At 39.3% G+C, this 13,125-nt stretch overlaps 1 protein-coding gene and 1 long non-coding RNA gene across 4 annotated transcripts; one reads left to right on the top strand and one right to left on the bottom strand.

The window, feature by feature from the left end:
- On the bottom strand, window positions 1–2,020 carry LOC111339736 (NK1 transcription factor-related protein 1). 3 transcript variants are annotated; one of them, XM_022946450.2, is made up of 2 exons: window positions 1,547–2,020; window positions 1–1,447 (listed from the first exon to the last, which is right to left on the bottom strand). In XM_022946450.2, exons 1-2 carry the CDS (start codon window positions 1,800–1,802, stop codon window positions 1,068–1,070), a joined length of 636 nt encoding a protein of 211 aa, XP_022802185.1. In that variant the 5' UTR covers window positions 1,803–2,020; the 3' UTR covers window positions 1–1,067. The 3 variants fall into 3 exon arrangements, with proteins under 3 accessions (XP_022802185.1, XP_022802187.1, XP_022802186.1); XM_022946452.2 differs by having other exon boundaries at window positions 1–1,432; XM_022946451.2 differs by having other exon boundaries at window positions 1–1,444; window positions 1,547–2,015.
- A 4,408-nt stretch (window positions 2,021–6,428) lies between these two features.
- Window positions 6,429–11,989, top strand: LOC148743243 (uncharacterized). The gene is made up of 4 exons (XR_015997109.1): window positions 6,429–6,448; window positions 10,205–10,314; window positions 10,532–10,567; window positions 11,290–11,989. It is a non-coding gene; the product is annotated as an uncharacterized LOC148743243 (long non-coding RNA).
- The last annotated feature ends 1,136 nt before the right edge of the window (window positions 11,990–13,125 follow it).

Genomic DNA, 13,125 nt, shown 5'->3' with positions numbered 1-13,125 from the left:
TGCAATTTCCAATTCATCTTTATTTACCGCAAAATTGAACGCAGACTTTTCTACATGAATGACGCATTTAAACCATTCGCCCCAATTTCTTTGCCAAAAAAAGACATATTTCCAAACCTTTCCAAAAGAAAACAAGTTGGGAGAACTGGTCGAGGTATGGATTTGTTGATAAAATGTCTTTCAGTAGAGGGGTTGTTAATTAAGACTCAGTGTTACCAATAGCTCTTTATAACAATGAAAAGTCCATAGTTTGAGTCGTTCCAATGGCAGGGGGTCTATAGTTGTCAACCAAATAAAATATAATTCATAGCCTTAGTTTCAATAAAGCGGAGTCGTAGAAAATTGACAATTGAGCTGTGTACCGTTTTAGCTTAATTGAAATATCCAGAGCGCTTCAACCGTTTTCGCTTAAGCTTGAAACGGTCTTTTAAATCAGATCGACGAGTTGTTTGTTATAAATGACTTGGCAGCAAGAAACCCACTGTGCGTTGATATGATTTCCAATACCATAACCTGAGTCGGAGAACAACGGAACGCGTGGAGAGCAATTAAAGAATCTGTAAAGTTAAGAAATCGTTTGGCAGTCATAGATCCGAATAAATGCTGACTTTATCCTGAAATATACTCCGTATTGAGCGACGGTGCTCAATTATTACACGAATGAATTGCTCGTTGGCCAATTGCTTCCTACACTACTGAGTTAACCTATGTATGATTTGGTAAAATTTACTCACTAAATGGCGATTTGAGCTCATTAAGCGTTCGGGGTCTTTCGTAAACGAGCGGTTTCAGGCTTTTTACAGTTCAACTAGCTTTTTTACCGTTTAGGATCTCCTTAATCGGTTACTTAATTTATGTAGGTGCGAAACCATTGTAAAGATAATTGTCTTTATGCGCTGAGATCTAGAAAATTGATCAATTAAAACCGTTGCTTCCGAACTGTACAAAAGGGAAGTTTAGGTTTAAAAAGTGGCAAGTGAGTTCAAGTAAAATAAATAACAGATTTTTTACACCTTCTGATATTCTACATAGAGTTTCATCCTTTCATACTTCTCGCCAGCTAAGCTTTAGCTGCTCTCTTCCAAATCCGAAGTTTTGTCGTCGTTGTCGAAGACATTTCCAGACGTACTATCTTTGTTGTCAGAATGGTCGCTTTGTGAATCTTTCTCCGTGTCAGCTGTTGTTTCACAAATTTTTTCCTGCTTTTTCCATTTTGTTCGTCTGTTTTGAAACCAAATTTTGACTTGTGTTTCAGTGACGTTTAGCAGAGCGGACAGGTCGCTTCGCTCCGTAGCAGTCAAATATTTCTTCTCTTTAAATTGCTTTTCGAGCTCGAAAATCTGCCGACCAGTGAATGTGGTCCTAGCTTTTTTCTTCTTGACTTTTTCCCTTCCAGATTTGCCTTTCAGTCTTTTTACTCCCTTGGAATGGACTGAAGAAGAATCTGCTTTTAACAGAAAACCGAGAACATTTAGAAAACTGATCCTTGTCAATACGCTGCCTGTACCAACTTCCGAACTCGTTAACACCGCATGAAGTCACTTACCTTTTATTTCTGACTTTGATTGTTCAAGCCCCTTCTCATCAACATTACAAGTTGAATCGTCATCCAGCTCGCTTTGTTTTGCTTTTAAAACAAGGTGGCATTTACCAAGCGTTCGTTCTTGCTGAGAGAATCCGTTTGTTACGTTGTTCGGTTGGTGGCCTGATTGAAGACCGAGAATGTTGGCAACAAAATGTGGTGTTGGTTGCTTTGGAGGATGGTTGTAAATGTGGCGATGCCACGTTCCAACTGAAGCCATGATGAACGGTTCTTTGGCAGGGGTTTAGTGGAGAAGCATCTGGTTAAATGTGCTGTAGCCAGAACGTTTCGTACGCGTAGCAGATTGAAGCAATTGTCGCAGCCGCGCGCTTGTGCTGCACTTATCTGACAGCTCTAGGACAAAACAGAGCATGAAAGCTTGCCGCCTGAGAGCTCATGACATATCATATAAAATCAATAACGCGATTGTATTGACGATAAAGGCAATTAGTAAAATTTGCTGACAAATACAGGCGTCATATCTGCTCGGAAGCGCGCTTTCTATTGGCTCGCATGGCGAGCGCATCTCTCAGAGCATGCGGTCATTGGTTAGAGGACACTCCGTAGCCAGAGGCCATTTACAAGGATGTTTAATCGCTAATTTGGATAATTTTCGTGTCAATCAAATTCCGATGTTTTTAAACATAGCTTTCTCGCGCTAGAGGCTTAATTGTTAGCCTTTTCCATATGTTTGACTTTGTAAAATTCAGAGCATCTTGTTGGCTTGCTGACGTGGACCATCCAGCTATGAATACGCCTTTACAATCTCAGGAGTTATAAAAACACCAGTCCGTAAAAAACGTTTGGCATCGTTGAGGACATGTGGAAAATTGATTTTAAAACAACTGCTCATTTAATGGGTTTCATATTGGGCAGAATTTCAGCTTCTTCTCTCGTGATCCTTCGAGTGAAAGAACACTCGCTATTTGTACAACTAGATGTTGTTGTTCACTGCATTTTGCATGGTTTCTACAAAGTTTTACTCAAAACCGAAGTCATATGAGCAATTATTTTGAGATCGATCGAAACCGCGAGCTTTTCCCGTGATCTAATTACACCAATTTAAAGAGAGAACTTTTGGTTAAGCGTTGTTTAATGGGCTTGCAATCAATCCAGGAGCAATAAAAGATGAGAAAATGACTTTTAAGGTGAAACCCCACGAATTTTTGGTGTTTAAGATTCACAAGCAATTATTTTTCCCATGAATTGCTGTATATATGGAAATTCACTTTAAGCTCTAGTTTCTTTATCTGATATTTCATCAGCGGCCCCTGGTTGAACTTAAATTCCTACCATAGAAATGAGCAAAATGGTAACATGTGCAGGTTAACTTGATGGATATTACAGCAGGAGAAAAAAGTCATGGATCCCCCGATAACGCAGCAATAGATCTTAAAGTTGTCTTGATTTCCACTGCTCTCATTATTACAAAGTTACTTATTTATATTGGACCTTCTGCTCCTCAGCAATAACAAAACGCTGGGTGGTGAGGTCACAAGACTTCGACAAAGTTGTAAAAAACAGTTACGCGCTGTTTTGAAGAATAATTTTTGACGCATACGTTTTTTAAATTCGAAAGCTATGAGTAACAGGAAACCAGGCCGTAATTAAGAACATTCTAAGTAAATATTGCTTTCACCAATAAGGCAATTCAATACAAAAGCTTTAGGACCCTAATCTCTGTTTTCTTGATGTTTTCCATGAAAACAGGAAGAATTTCGCCGTGAAGTCCACAAATTGCGACGCGTCATTCAATTTCGCCATTTTGCCCTCCATCAATTATTTGTTGAAATCAACACATAGTTGTGTAGCAACAGTGAAGTATTTCTGTTTATCGAAAAAGCCATCCTCCGGCAATGAAAAGGTAAAAAAAGTCCTGCAATCATTTTGAGACTGAAGTCTGAGTTCGATTGAGAACAGCTGTGTCTTTTTTGCTCACGTTTTGTTTGGACACGCGCGGCGCCGCGATGGATCGCTCGCACTTCATTGTGAAGCAATTAACGATAGAGATCCCGACCGTTACTATTAAGACTTTGTTTTTATCCTCTCGAATACAAGTGTGAATCAAAAGTCATTTAACACACTCTTGAACTCTCCATCTACAAGGAAACAGAAAATCGTTTCCTAATTTGATTGACACTGAAGAGACTGAAAGTGTTATTCAAATGACTATTTCATCATCTTTTTGCATGGCTAAACGACAGGTTCCAGTTTTGAAACGTGTCAGGTTGAATCTTTAATGAACCGCGCTAAATATTAGTAAACTACATAAAACGCTTGTGCATAAAATATAAACACGAAGGGCTTGGAGAAATTCACATTGGATTTTCTTACTAAGCTCTTCGACATTTTCACTTTAGCGTTTAGATGTTACAAAAAGCTCCGTTCATTTTAAACGGCATACGTTTTGATAATACTTGACTAAAGTGCTTCCTCAAAAGGTCCGTCCATTATCTGATATCACTTACGAAAGTGTCAGAGCTCTCGATGGGTGGTTCTCAAGCTATTTGCATTTGATCGTTTGAGCAGACAATTAATCGGGAAGTTTTGTCTGAGCACATCACCTGAAATCATTAGTTACATCAGAGCTTTAAAACCCGTGAATTTTAATTCTCTTTTCAGTCATAAAAGCTTCAAAACAGAGGTCCAGTTTGTTAGTCGTTTAACCACGGTTAATTATTCACTATCAGTCGGTTGATTCTCAAAATACATTGGCGTCGATCAATTTATAATGCATTGAAAGAAACCGGAAAGGTGATTTTTAATGAGCGAGTGTTTATTAATGTCTCAGACGTAATCTTTCTGTCTCATCTGTCAAAGTACGAAATACAAGAGGACTTAAGACCTGGCCGAGTTATTCAAGCAGCTCTGCATTTACTAAGGGAACACCACTTTTTGTCAGTGAAATTTTGAAGAAGAAAGCGCTAAACCCCGAGGGAGGTGGGGTGGGGTATACTGAACATTTGCGGAGAGGAGGTAGGGATGTAGGATGTTCCTTCAAGCGATAAGATGAGGGGTGTCAACTTAGTTTAAAGGTTGAAGAAATAGAAAAACTGCAAATATTGCAATGACCTCCAGGTTTAATTAAGAAAGGAGATGAGGCATGTACATTGACAGTTGAACAGAAATTATTATAAGTACTATAAGTACTGTTATGCGAACAATAGCGCCACTCTTTTAGTATTCAGATTTTGAGCGGTTATTCGATCTGGTTGCCAACGAAAAAGCATTTAAAACTATGGGGGTGAGAGGTTACGCCAGAGGGTGATGTCTTCCAGAAACGAAACAAGCAAGGACGAGAGAGCTATTGCAACACTTTTTAGCATAGAAGGTGATCTTCACGTGCTCTGTTTGTTTTAATCGAATTAAAGATTTGTCTGGCCGTTGCGCCATATATCACTGATCAGTTTCGCGGCTCGTGGATTTACTATTGCTAAAGAGACCAGAAAGCGGTCACTTAACCACAAAGCTGGCGACATACAGCCATATCGTCAAGGCCAATGAGTTTACATTATGCTACTACATATATCTTTCATGATTCCACTAGCCCTGAAATCATCGACCAATAGTCTTAGTATTAGACTATTGAAAGCACCCTTAAAGTGAGAATCGCTGAAATCCAGCATTTGGAAGAGGGGAGGGGGGGGGGGGTGGGGGTAGGGAAGGAGTATATCCTAGTAATGAGTTAATGTTGATGTGCCGGTGGATGGGGTCGCAATTTCACGACTTGAAAAGACTTCTCCGCCTGTTCCTAACGTGTAGCTCCATAGCTTACTTTGCAGAAGTCAGTAGAACTGGTATCTGAAAGGCACGGGTTTCGTCTCTATCTAGGCCTGAAAATCTCAGACTTTTTTCTAGAATGACTTAAGTTGTAGTTAACATTTCATAATAGTGCAACAATTGTCAGACATATAATACAAACAGTCCATTTATAATTAAACCTCGATCGACTGGGATGATTAATCATTGAATTGAGCGAAAGGGTTACGACCCGATATCAGTAGCTGAGACATTTCACATTCCCATCTTGTCATCTAATCTATATTCTAGCCATACCTTGGGTCTAACGTCGAAAGCATTTTGTCAAATGACAGCTCATCCATAAACTAGATCTTAAAATCAAGCACTTCGTGAATTTATTGACGCGAATTGTCGAAAACTTTCCACTCTTTTTAAAACCGAAAGCGTGCTTCATCAGTTCAGGACAACTGATTTGAACTGATAACCTCATGTAGCCTTCATAGTATGCATGGCTTACATTATAAGAACCCTAACCGGATATGAGGTTTCACAGCAGAGCCTAGTTGTTTCCAGTTCACTTTAACTGAGGTGGTTCAATAGCGTTCGGTAGTCTTCGCTTTGGCGTCACCCATTTGAGGGGGGGGGGGGGGGGGGCGTCAATCAGGAGGACCAGTTGAATGTTTTCTCTATTGTATTATATTTAAATTATATTTAATAAAGAGGCCGAGAAAAGTTCAATTATTTTCAAAATAGAGTAACACGATAGAAATCAAATTTTCACCTCTAACATTGCCCTACAAAGTATGCATGTGTCTAAATCATTAAATTGCATTTACAATGAATGGGGGTTCATTTTGGTCACTAATTAGGCGGAAGAAAAAAAAAGATCACGGCACAACAAATTAGATTAGTATCCCATTAGGCTCGCATCTCATCAAAATTATCGAGCTAACGTTACAGTACTTTTAAAAATCTTGAGTTAATTGGCCCAAAATTTCAGTTCAATTCTAAAACCCCTCCTCCTCTCCGTTCTCCCTGACCCCCTCCCCCCACCCCCCCCAAAAAAAATCCTTCACCCCCTCATCCCGCTCCTACGCGAATAATAATGACTGGCTCCTTAAAATGGTGTGTGACTTTATCGCAAGAAAAGTTTGAAAGTAGTTGAACAATACATGTTGGTCGCCATATCATCTGCAAATGTTTTTTCCCTCGGTCTTCAAAAACCGAATGATTATAACTCAGTTTGCTTGGCTACGCAAATAAATGACAGCTTTGACTTGCTCGATGAAGACAACGAAGACTCTCGAAGCTCCTCGATTCATTTGAGTGTCTGCGCCATTCCAAGTTTCAAAATGCTCAGAAAACCGTTAGCTACATAGGCCATCAGTTGGTAAACAGCCTATAGAGTATAACACCCTTTTGAGACATGTACAAAGTATAACACCCTTTTGAGACATGTACAAAGACGACAATGATGACTCCTTTTGAGTAATCAAGCAGAGGTAAACATTGAGATCCTCAATCGCACAGAATTCTTCTGTTTCTTTGATTTTGAGCAGCTGAAACTACTCTTTTTAGGTCAATGGTTCAATTTTAGTAAAATGAATAACTATACAAGGTTATGGAATCCCCATTCTAATTTGAATCTTTCATTTCAAGTCAAAGTTTAGTTCTTATCAATTGATTGCGCGACCGTAACAAAGGCATATAATTTCGCTTCATGTTTACTAATGAAAAGTTTGAAATCAGTATTTTTATTGTTCGTACAACTGTGATGAAATGTGGATACAAAATGTAACCTTCAAAAAAAAGAAGTGTTGTAAACAATGAAATGTTATAAATGTAGGAACAAATCGGATCGCGAATTCTCATATGAGGGAGAAAAAAAAAAGGATTTGAGTCATATTTTAGAAGTAATTGGAAGACTGAGAGGTAAAAAAAAAAAAAAAAAAAAGAGACATTTCGCAAATTTACTATAATTTATTTTAGGAGTTAGTATAGCTGTTCCTCCTATGAAACCTTGTGTCATTTCTGGGACACTTTTGCAATTAAGCCTTTTCTGCCTCATATTAAAAAGCTACTGAGAAGAGAATACAAATTACGCGACTGTCTTCTTTGCTGGTCAATTTATCTAATGGTTCGCCTTTTCTTCTCAAAACTCGCAAATGTTACACTTTTTTGTCCGCCATTCAAATCCAATTCTTAATAATATGGGCGTGCATTTATTCAACTGTTCGCTATTGTCCAACTATGCATTCAGTTGCATAAGCTGAAATAAACCGGTTGAGGTTTTGTACTAAAGTGGAGTCACTGCCACAGCTATAAACAATTCCGTGCGTTTTACGAGAAGTGACTTTTACGGCTGCCCTTAATTGTGTATCAACGAGCTCAGACATCTTAACCTACACAATCTCAAAGCACGCGCAAGTTCGGTAACGTCTTCTTAACAGGGGTTAGGAACTCCTTTTACTTGACACCTACGGCGCAGCAATACAGAATAAAGCTTATATATATATATATAAGCCGAAACATATATATATATATATATAAATATATATATATATAGGCCGAAACAGTACTGTCTGCAGTTATATATATAGCTCTTTGGCATACAAAGCTTTGCTTTCATGTCCAAATTGAGCACTCTATCTAGGATGAGTCATTGCCGTTGCAATTGCGCATGCTCGCTGGTTTACTCTAGTTTGAGCACTCTGGCATGGCTTAGACGATACCACAAAGGTTGGGTCGTTTGGGGTGACCGTCTCGGTTCTCCCCCATCCTAGCATTAGCACTGCACTGATGAGGCCCAGAAGGCCGAAACAGTACTGTCTGCAGTTATATATATATATATATATATATATATATATATATATAATGGTAATTGAACTGAGTGGAGTGCAATTTGGGCTGAAATCATACGCGTGATTTCAAAATCAAACGAGCGCGCAGCGCGAGTTCGATTTGAAATCACGAGTATGATTTCAGACCAAAATTGCACGACATGAGGTTCAATTACCACTTTATTACATCCATTTTGAAATCGCCCAATTACAGGGAATACTTTAAACAAGCATTGAAATCGCCCAAATACAGGAAATACTTTAAACAAGTCTTGAAATTTGATTGGTTGTTTGTTTTAAGTGTAACTTCCTCATTGGCTGGAAAAAAGATGCGATTTAGAGCAAAAAATGGTGCGATTCGTGACTAAATCGCACCAATTAGAGCCAATCAGATTACAGGGACCACCAGTGATTTCAAAATGGATGTAATAAATACCATAATCATTTCTAGGCTGGAAGAACGTTTTGGATAAACCCAAGGACACCTGGAACTATCACGCGAGTGGAACTCCTTATGACAACTTGAGTATCATGCACTCTACTCAAACTGCTTTTGCCAAAAGAGGGCCAAATGGCAGACTCCTGACAACCATTGAAATCAGGGATAAAAATGTAAGTTCTTTTTTAAAATATAGAGAGTGGCTTTTTGCTTTAAATAAAGTTATTAATTTTTTTGGAAGAAATAATGGGAATGGAATAGCTAAACGCACAGGACCTCAATACTCGAGGCTATCAAATTGGTGCTGAAAATGAAAACGATAACCTTAGCTGGCAAAAAAAAAAAAAAAAAAAATGAAAACGATAACCTTAGATTTTTACTGAGGTGAACTGTGAGATTTCACATGAATTTCCTAATTTTCCTAATTATGAATTATTAATTATTAATTATGTAATTATGAATTATTAATTATGAATTTCCTAATTTTCCACGGCTTCAGTAACCCACTTACAGGGGTCACCCACACAAATTGAAAAAAATTTACCTCAACTCGAGGTATCTCTTTAGGGACCAGTCATAATTTATTGCAGGGGGGGAGGGACGGGTTGATGGATTTTGGTTGTGTTACAATAAAATTTACCTGATTCCCTATAAGGCTCTTTATTGTTCTTAGGATCCCCCTTTACTGGCAGCCAGCTCTCTTTAGTCTCCCCTTCATTCCCTGTTGGCGACGACTGATCCCCGTCCGTTCCCCCCTTCAAAACCATGTTATCTCCCCCAAAGTCCTCCACCCCCTTCCCCCAGCGATAAGTAATGACTTAGTTCTTATTAACTGAGCGGAAGGTCTGTATGGGAGAATCTTGACCGAGGTCGCCAGTACAGACCGAACGCAGTGAGGTCTGTACCAGCGACCGAGGTCAAGATTCTCCCATACAGAACGACCTAGCTCGGTTAATAAGATGTTTATTATATGGCTGTGTCTTTTATGCCATTTTTTTATATTCTTTGTACCTTTTTATTTCTAGACCGGTCTAGATGGGAAAATCTAGACCGCTTTCAATATTGATTTCAGCCAATCAAATTCGTGAATTCGGTAGTTCCAATCCTTGTGAGACACAACCATATAATAATGGTCCATTCATAAACGAAACAGATACAGGGTTTTGGTAGAATTTTGAGTGGGAGCCAGAGTCTGTGTTCTTTGAATTGAGGTATACCTTGAATAGACGTTTCCCAAAGGAGAGTATCCACTGCATTGTATATCCATGAAAATCGTTCCTCCGAATGTTCTCTTTTTCAACCCAACATGAATGTGATCTTTCTTGTTTCGCATAAGGTGTCATGCCGCTAAAATAATTTTCTTTTACCTTGCGTTAGTTTAAAGGCACCACGGGAAACAAACATGATTTCAGTAATGAATAAAGGCTGATAGTTTCGAAAGAAACTGTTTGGGGCTGCGTTGGTGGGAGTAACGAAATAATTTGGATATATCAACAAAGTTGAAATGGTAAATTGGCCACCGTAACGATTACAAAAGCTGACGTTTCGAGCGTTAGCCCTTAGTCATTCGCTCCGACGAAGGGCTAACGCTCGAAACGTCAGCTTTTGTAATCGTTACGGTGGCCAATTTACCATTTCAATTTTGTTGATATATCCAAATGATTTCAGTAAGATCGACATAGAAGAGATCAACAAGTTTTACCAATGCAGTGGTGAGTAGCTTGTTACAATGGCAGTATCGTTAGACATATATATTGATTACAACGGGGAACCAAGAAATGACATCAAAACACTCGTCTTGCCGTTTATTGAGTCGTAAGACTGACCTAGTTTGTCTCTTTTGATGTAATAATCTTAAAACTGTATTCCGTGCAGTATTTTGTATGATCATGGTTGTAATTCAAACAGCATTATTCCTCCTTTGAACAGCATTTACGAAGCCTCCCATGCCAAAGCCAACAGCAGGTGAGAAAATCTATCCACCTAAGCTCAACATTGGTTTACATTGTTCTTTGCTCCTTTCAGAGAATACACTCCCTTTAAGAAACACCTGTATAATCAATGGAAAGGTTATTCCTCCAACGCCAAAACTTGTTGCCGTGCGTTGGGTTGCGTCTATATACAAACAAACCAAATAATCTAGCTTAGGATGGTATGCGTGCCTACGCTCTCTCTCTATATATATATCTTATTAACCAAGCGCGAGGGCCGTACTGGGAGAATATCGGCCCGAGGTCTTGACAGTACGGACCTCGCTGCGCTCGGTCCGTACAAAAAAGACCGAGGGCCGATATTCTTCCAGTACGGTCCCGAGCAAGCTTGGTTAATAAGAGATTTATTATACGACTGAAGTTCAAAGGGACACAAGTGCGGTATCGTTCGGGACAGTGCCAGGTCCAATACTGAGAGAATATTGACCGGCAACAGAGCATTTTGATTGGTTGATTTTAGTTATCGGCCCTCTGACTGCCCGAGTCGTGTAATAATTCCTCGTAAACATTAGCCTGCTTACAGGCGATAGTTGTTATGCGCGAGATTGAACGCGGCGAGTCATATTCGGCCGCTTTGTCACTCGTCCCAGATCTTCCACCCGGCCAATATGGTAGCCGAATATATTCGCCGCGTTGAATCTCGCGCATAGTAACTACCGCCTACAAGCAGACTACGTGTGCATGCTTCTGTTTCAGGATGCTCATGCAACTGCGTTGACAAAGACAACAGATATGTGTACTAGCCAAGTTACTGCGGCTGGCATAAATATGTGCGGGCCAACCGCAAGAAGACCTGAACCTGTGTTGAACCTGTGTTGGACCTGTGTTGAACCTGTGTTGAACCTGTATTGAATTTGTGTTGGACCTGTGTTGAACCTGTGTTGAATCTGTGTTGAATCTGTGTTGAATCTGTGTTGAACCTGTGTTGAACCTGTATTGAATCTGTGTTGGACCTGTGTTGAACCTGTGTTGAATCTGTGTTGAACCTGTGTTGAATCTGTGTTGGACCTGTGTTAAACTGACATTGACCACGAGCTCATAGCCGGGAGTTGGTGCAAGTTATTTCATCGGAATGAAAAGGGAAATATTTGAACGATGCATATTAATGAGTCAGCATTCGTGGGGATTTGCTGTGTTATTTTCTCTGAAAATAATAAAGTCCTTACAATTTCATTGAAAAAATGCGTAAGCTTGTTCTGTTTGTGACGACATATCCTATTGCCCTCTGATGGCAACCTATCGCACCCGGGCTTTGCCAAAAATGGCAAAAGTAAGGGATAAATAACCAGCTAATCGAATTGGAAGGTGATGATATAAAATAACGTTGCAACTTCAAAGTGTAACTTCCTCGTAGCCGGCCATTCATGTATTTTGAGTTCTCAACCAGAATACAACAATGATATTGCCTCAGTTTTTCAAAAGGACTCCATACTTGCATCAGATCGACTTAACGTTAACAAATAAAACATAGATTGCTTGATGGTAAAGCTGAGGATCGCTGGAAAGGTTCAAACACTGCAAAGAGTGGGCAAGGTTTTGTTGTTGGATGTGTTGACTTAGCTGCTACTTCTCCAAGACTTCTTTGTCAGTTTTGGAAAATCGCATGACAAACATTTTCTTCTCTATTCCTTTATATAATCAATTTTTAATAAAATGAACGATTATTCAACCGCTTCCGGCTTTGCGCGTTCGTTTAACCAAGAAATCGCTCAATTTTTGTCTGAAAACTGCTTCCATATTGATGTATCTTCTACAATCTTTTGAAAATCCAATCTCGAGTGTGAGATCAAACAAAGAGATCAAACTGCTTCTTTAACTTCCGATTGGAACACATGCCCCTACGCTTTCAATCACGTTTTTGAATAACTTTTTTATTACTTGGAATTGACGCTGTATAAATTTTTTTCATATTCTAATATTCCAACAGAATCAAGAAAATGCAATACCTATGTTCTGATGTTGTTCATATACACTCAGAGTTCTTGCACCATTTCAGGAACCGAATTTAAGGACTTTTAAGGACTTTTTAGGTCATTTTCAAGGACCCTGGCTCTCAAATTCAAGGACCTTTTTCAATAAATAGGAGCTGATAGAAAAAACATTGCATGCAGGACCGGCGAACGTGACTTAAAGGATACACATCAGTGATCACGTGCTAGGTAACCAAGGTTATTTTCAATGCACCAATCAGATACAACATATAATTAATTCACGGGTCAAACATCATACTCGTACGCGGGAATTGAAAGGAAAACTCGTTTTCCAAAACTTACACTTTCAACGCCAAAAACAAAAGAAAACTTCGACTTTGATTCATCTGCATTTATTTTCAAGGACTTTCAAAATTTTCAAGGACCCGAGTCTACATCCAAGAGTTTTCAAGTCCTTGAAAACAAAAAATGGAATTCAACGACTTTCAAGCACTTTCAAGGGGCGCGGGAACCCTTGACAGATGAGGGAGGGCGGGGAGGTTTGGGGATTTGGGGGGGGGGGGTTTCATATGGTTTTCAGGGGGAACGGAGGGGGATATCA

The sequence above is a fragment of the Stylophora pistillata genome, chromosome 1 (assembly GCF_964205215.1).
Source record: "Stylophora pistillata chromosome 1, jaStyPist1.2, whole genome shotgun sequence".
Classification (NCBI taxonomy): Eukaryota; Metazoa; Cnidaria; class Anthozoa; order Scleractinia; family Pocilloporidae; genus Stylophora; species Stylophora pistillata.
This window is presented reverse-complemented; position numbering and strand designations above follow the sequence as displayed.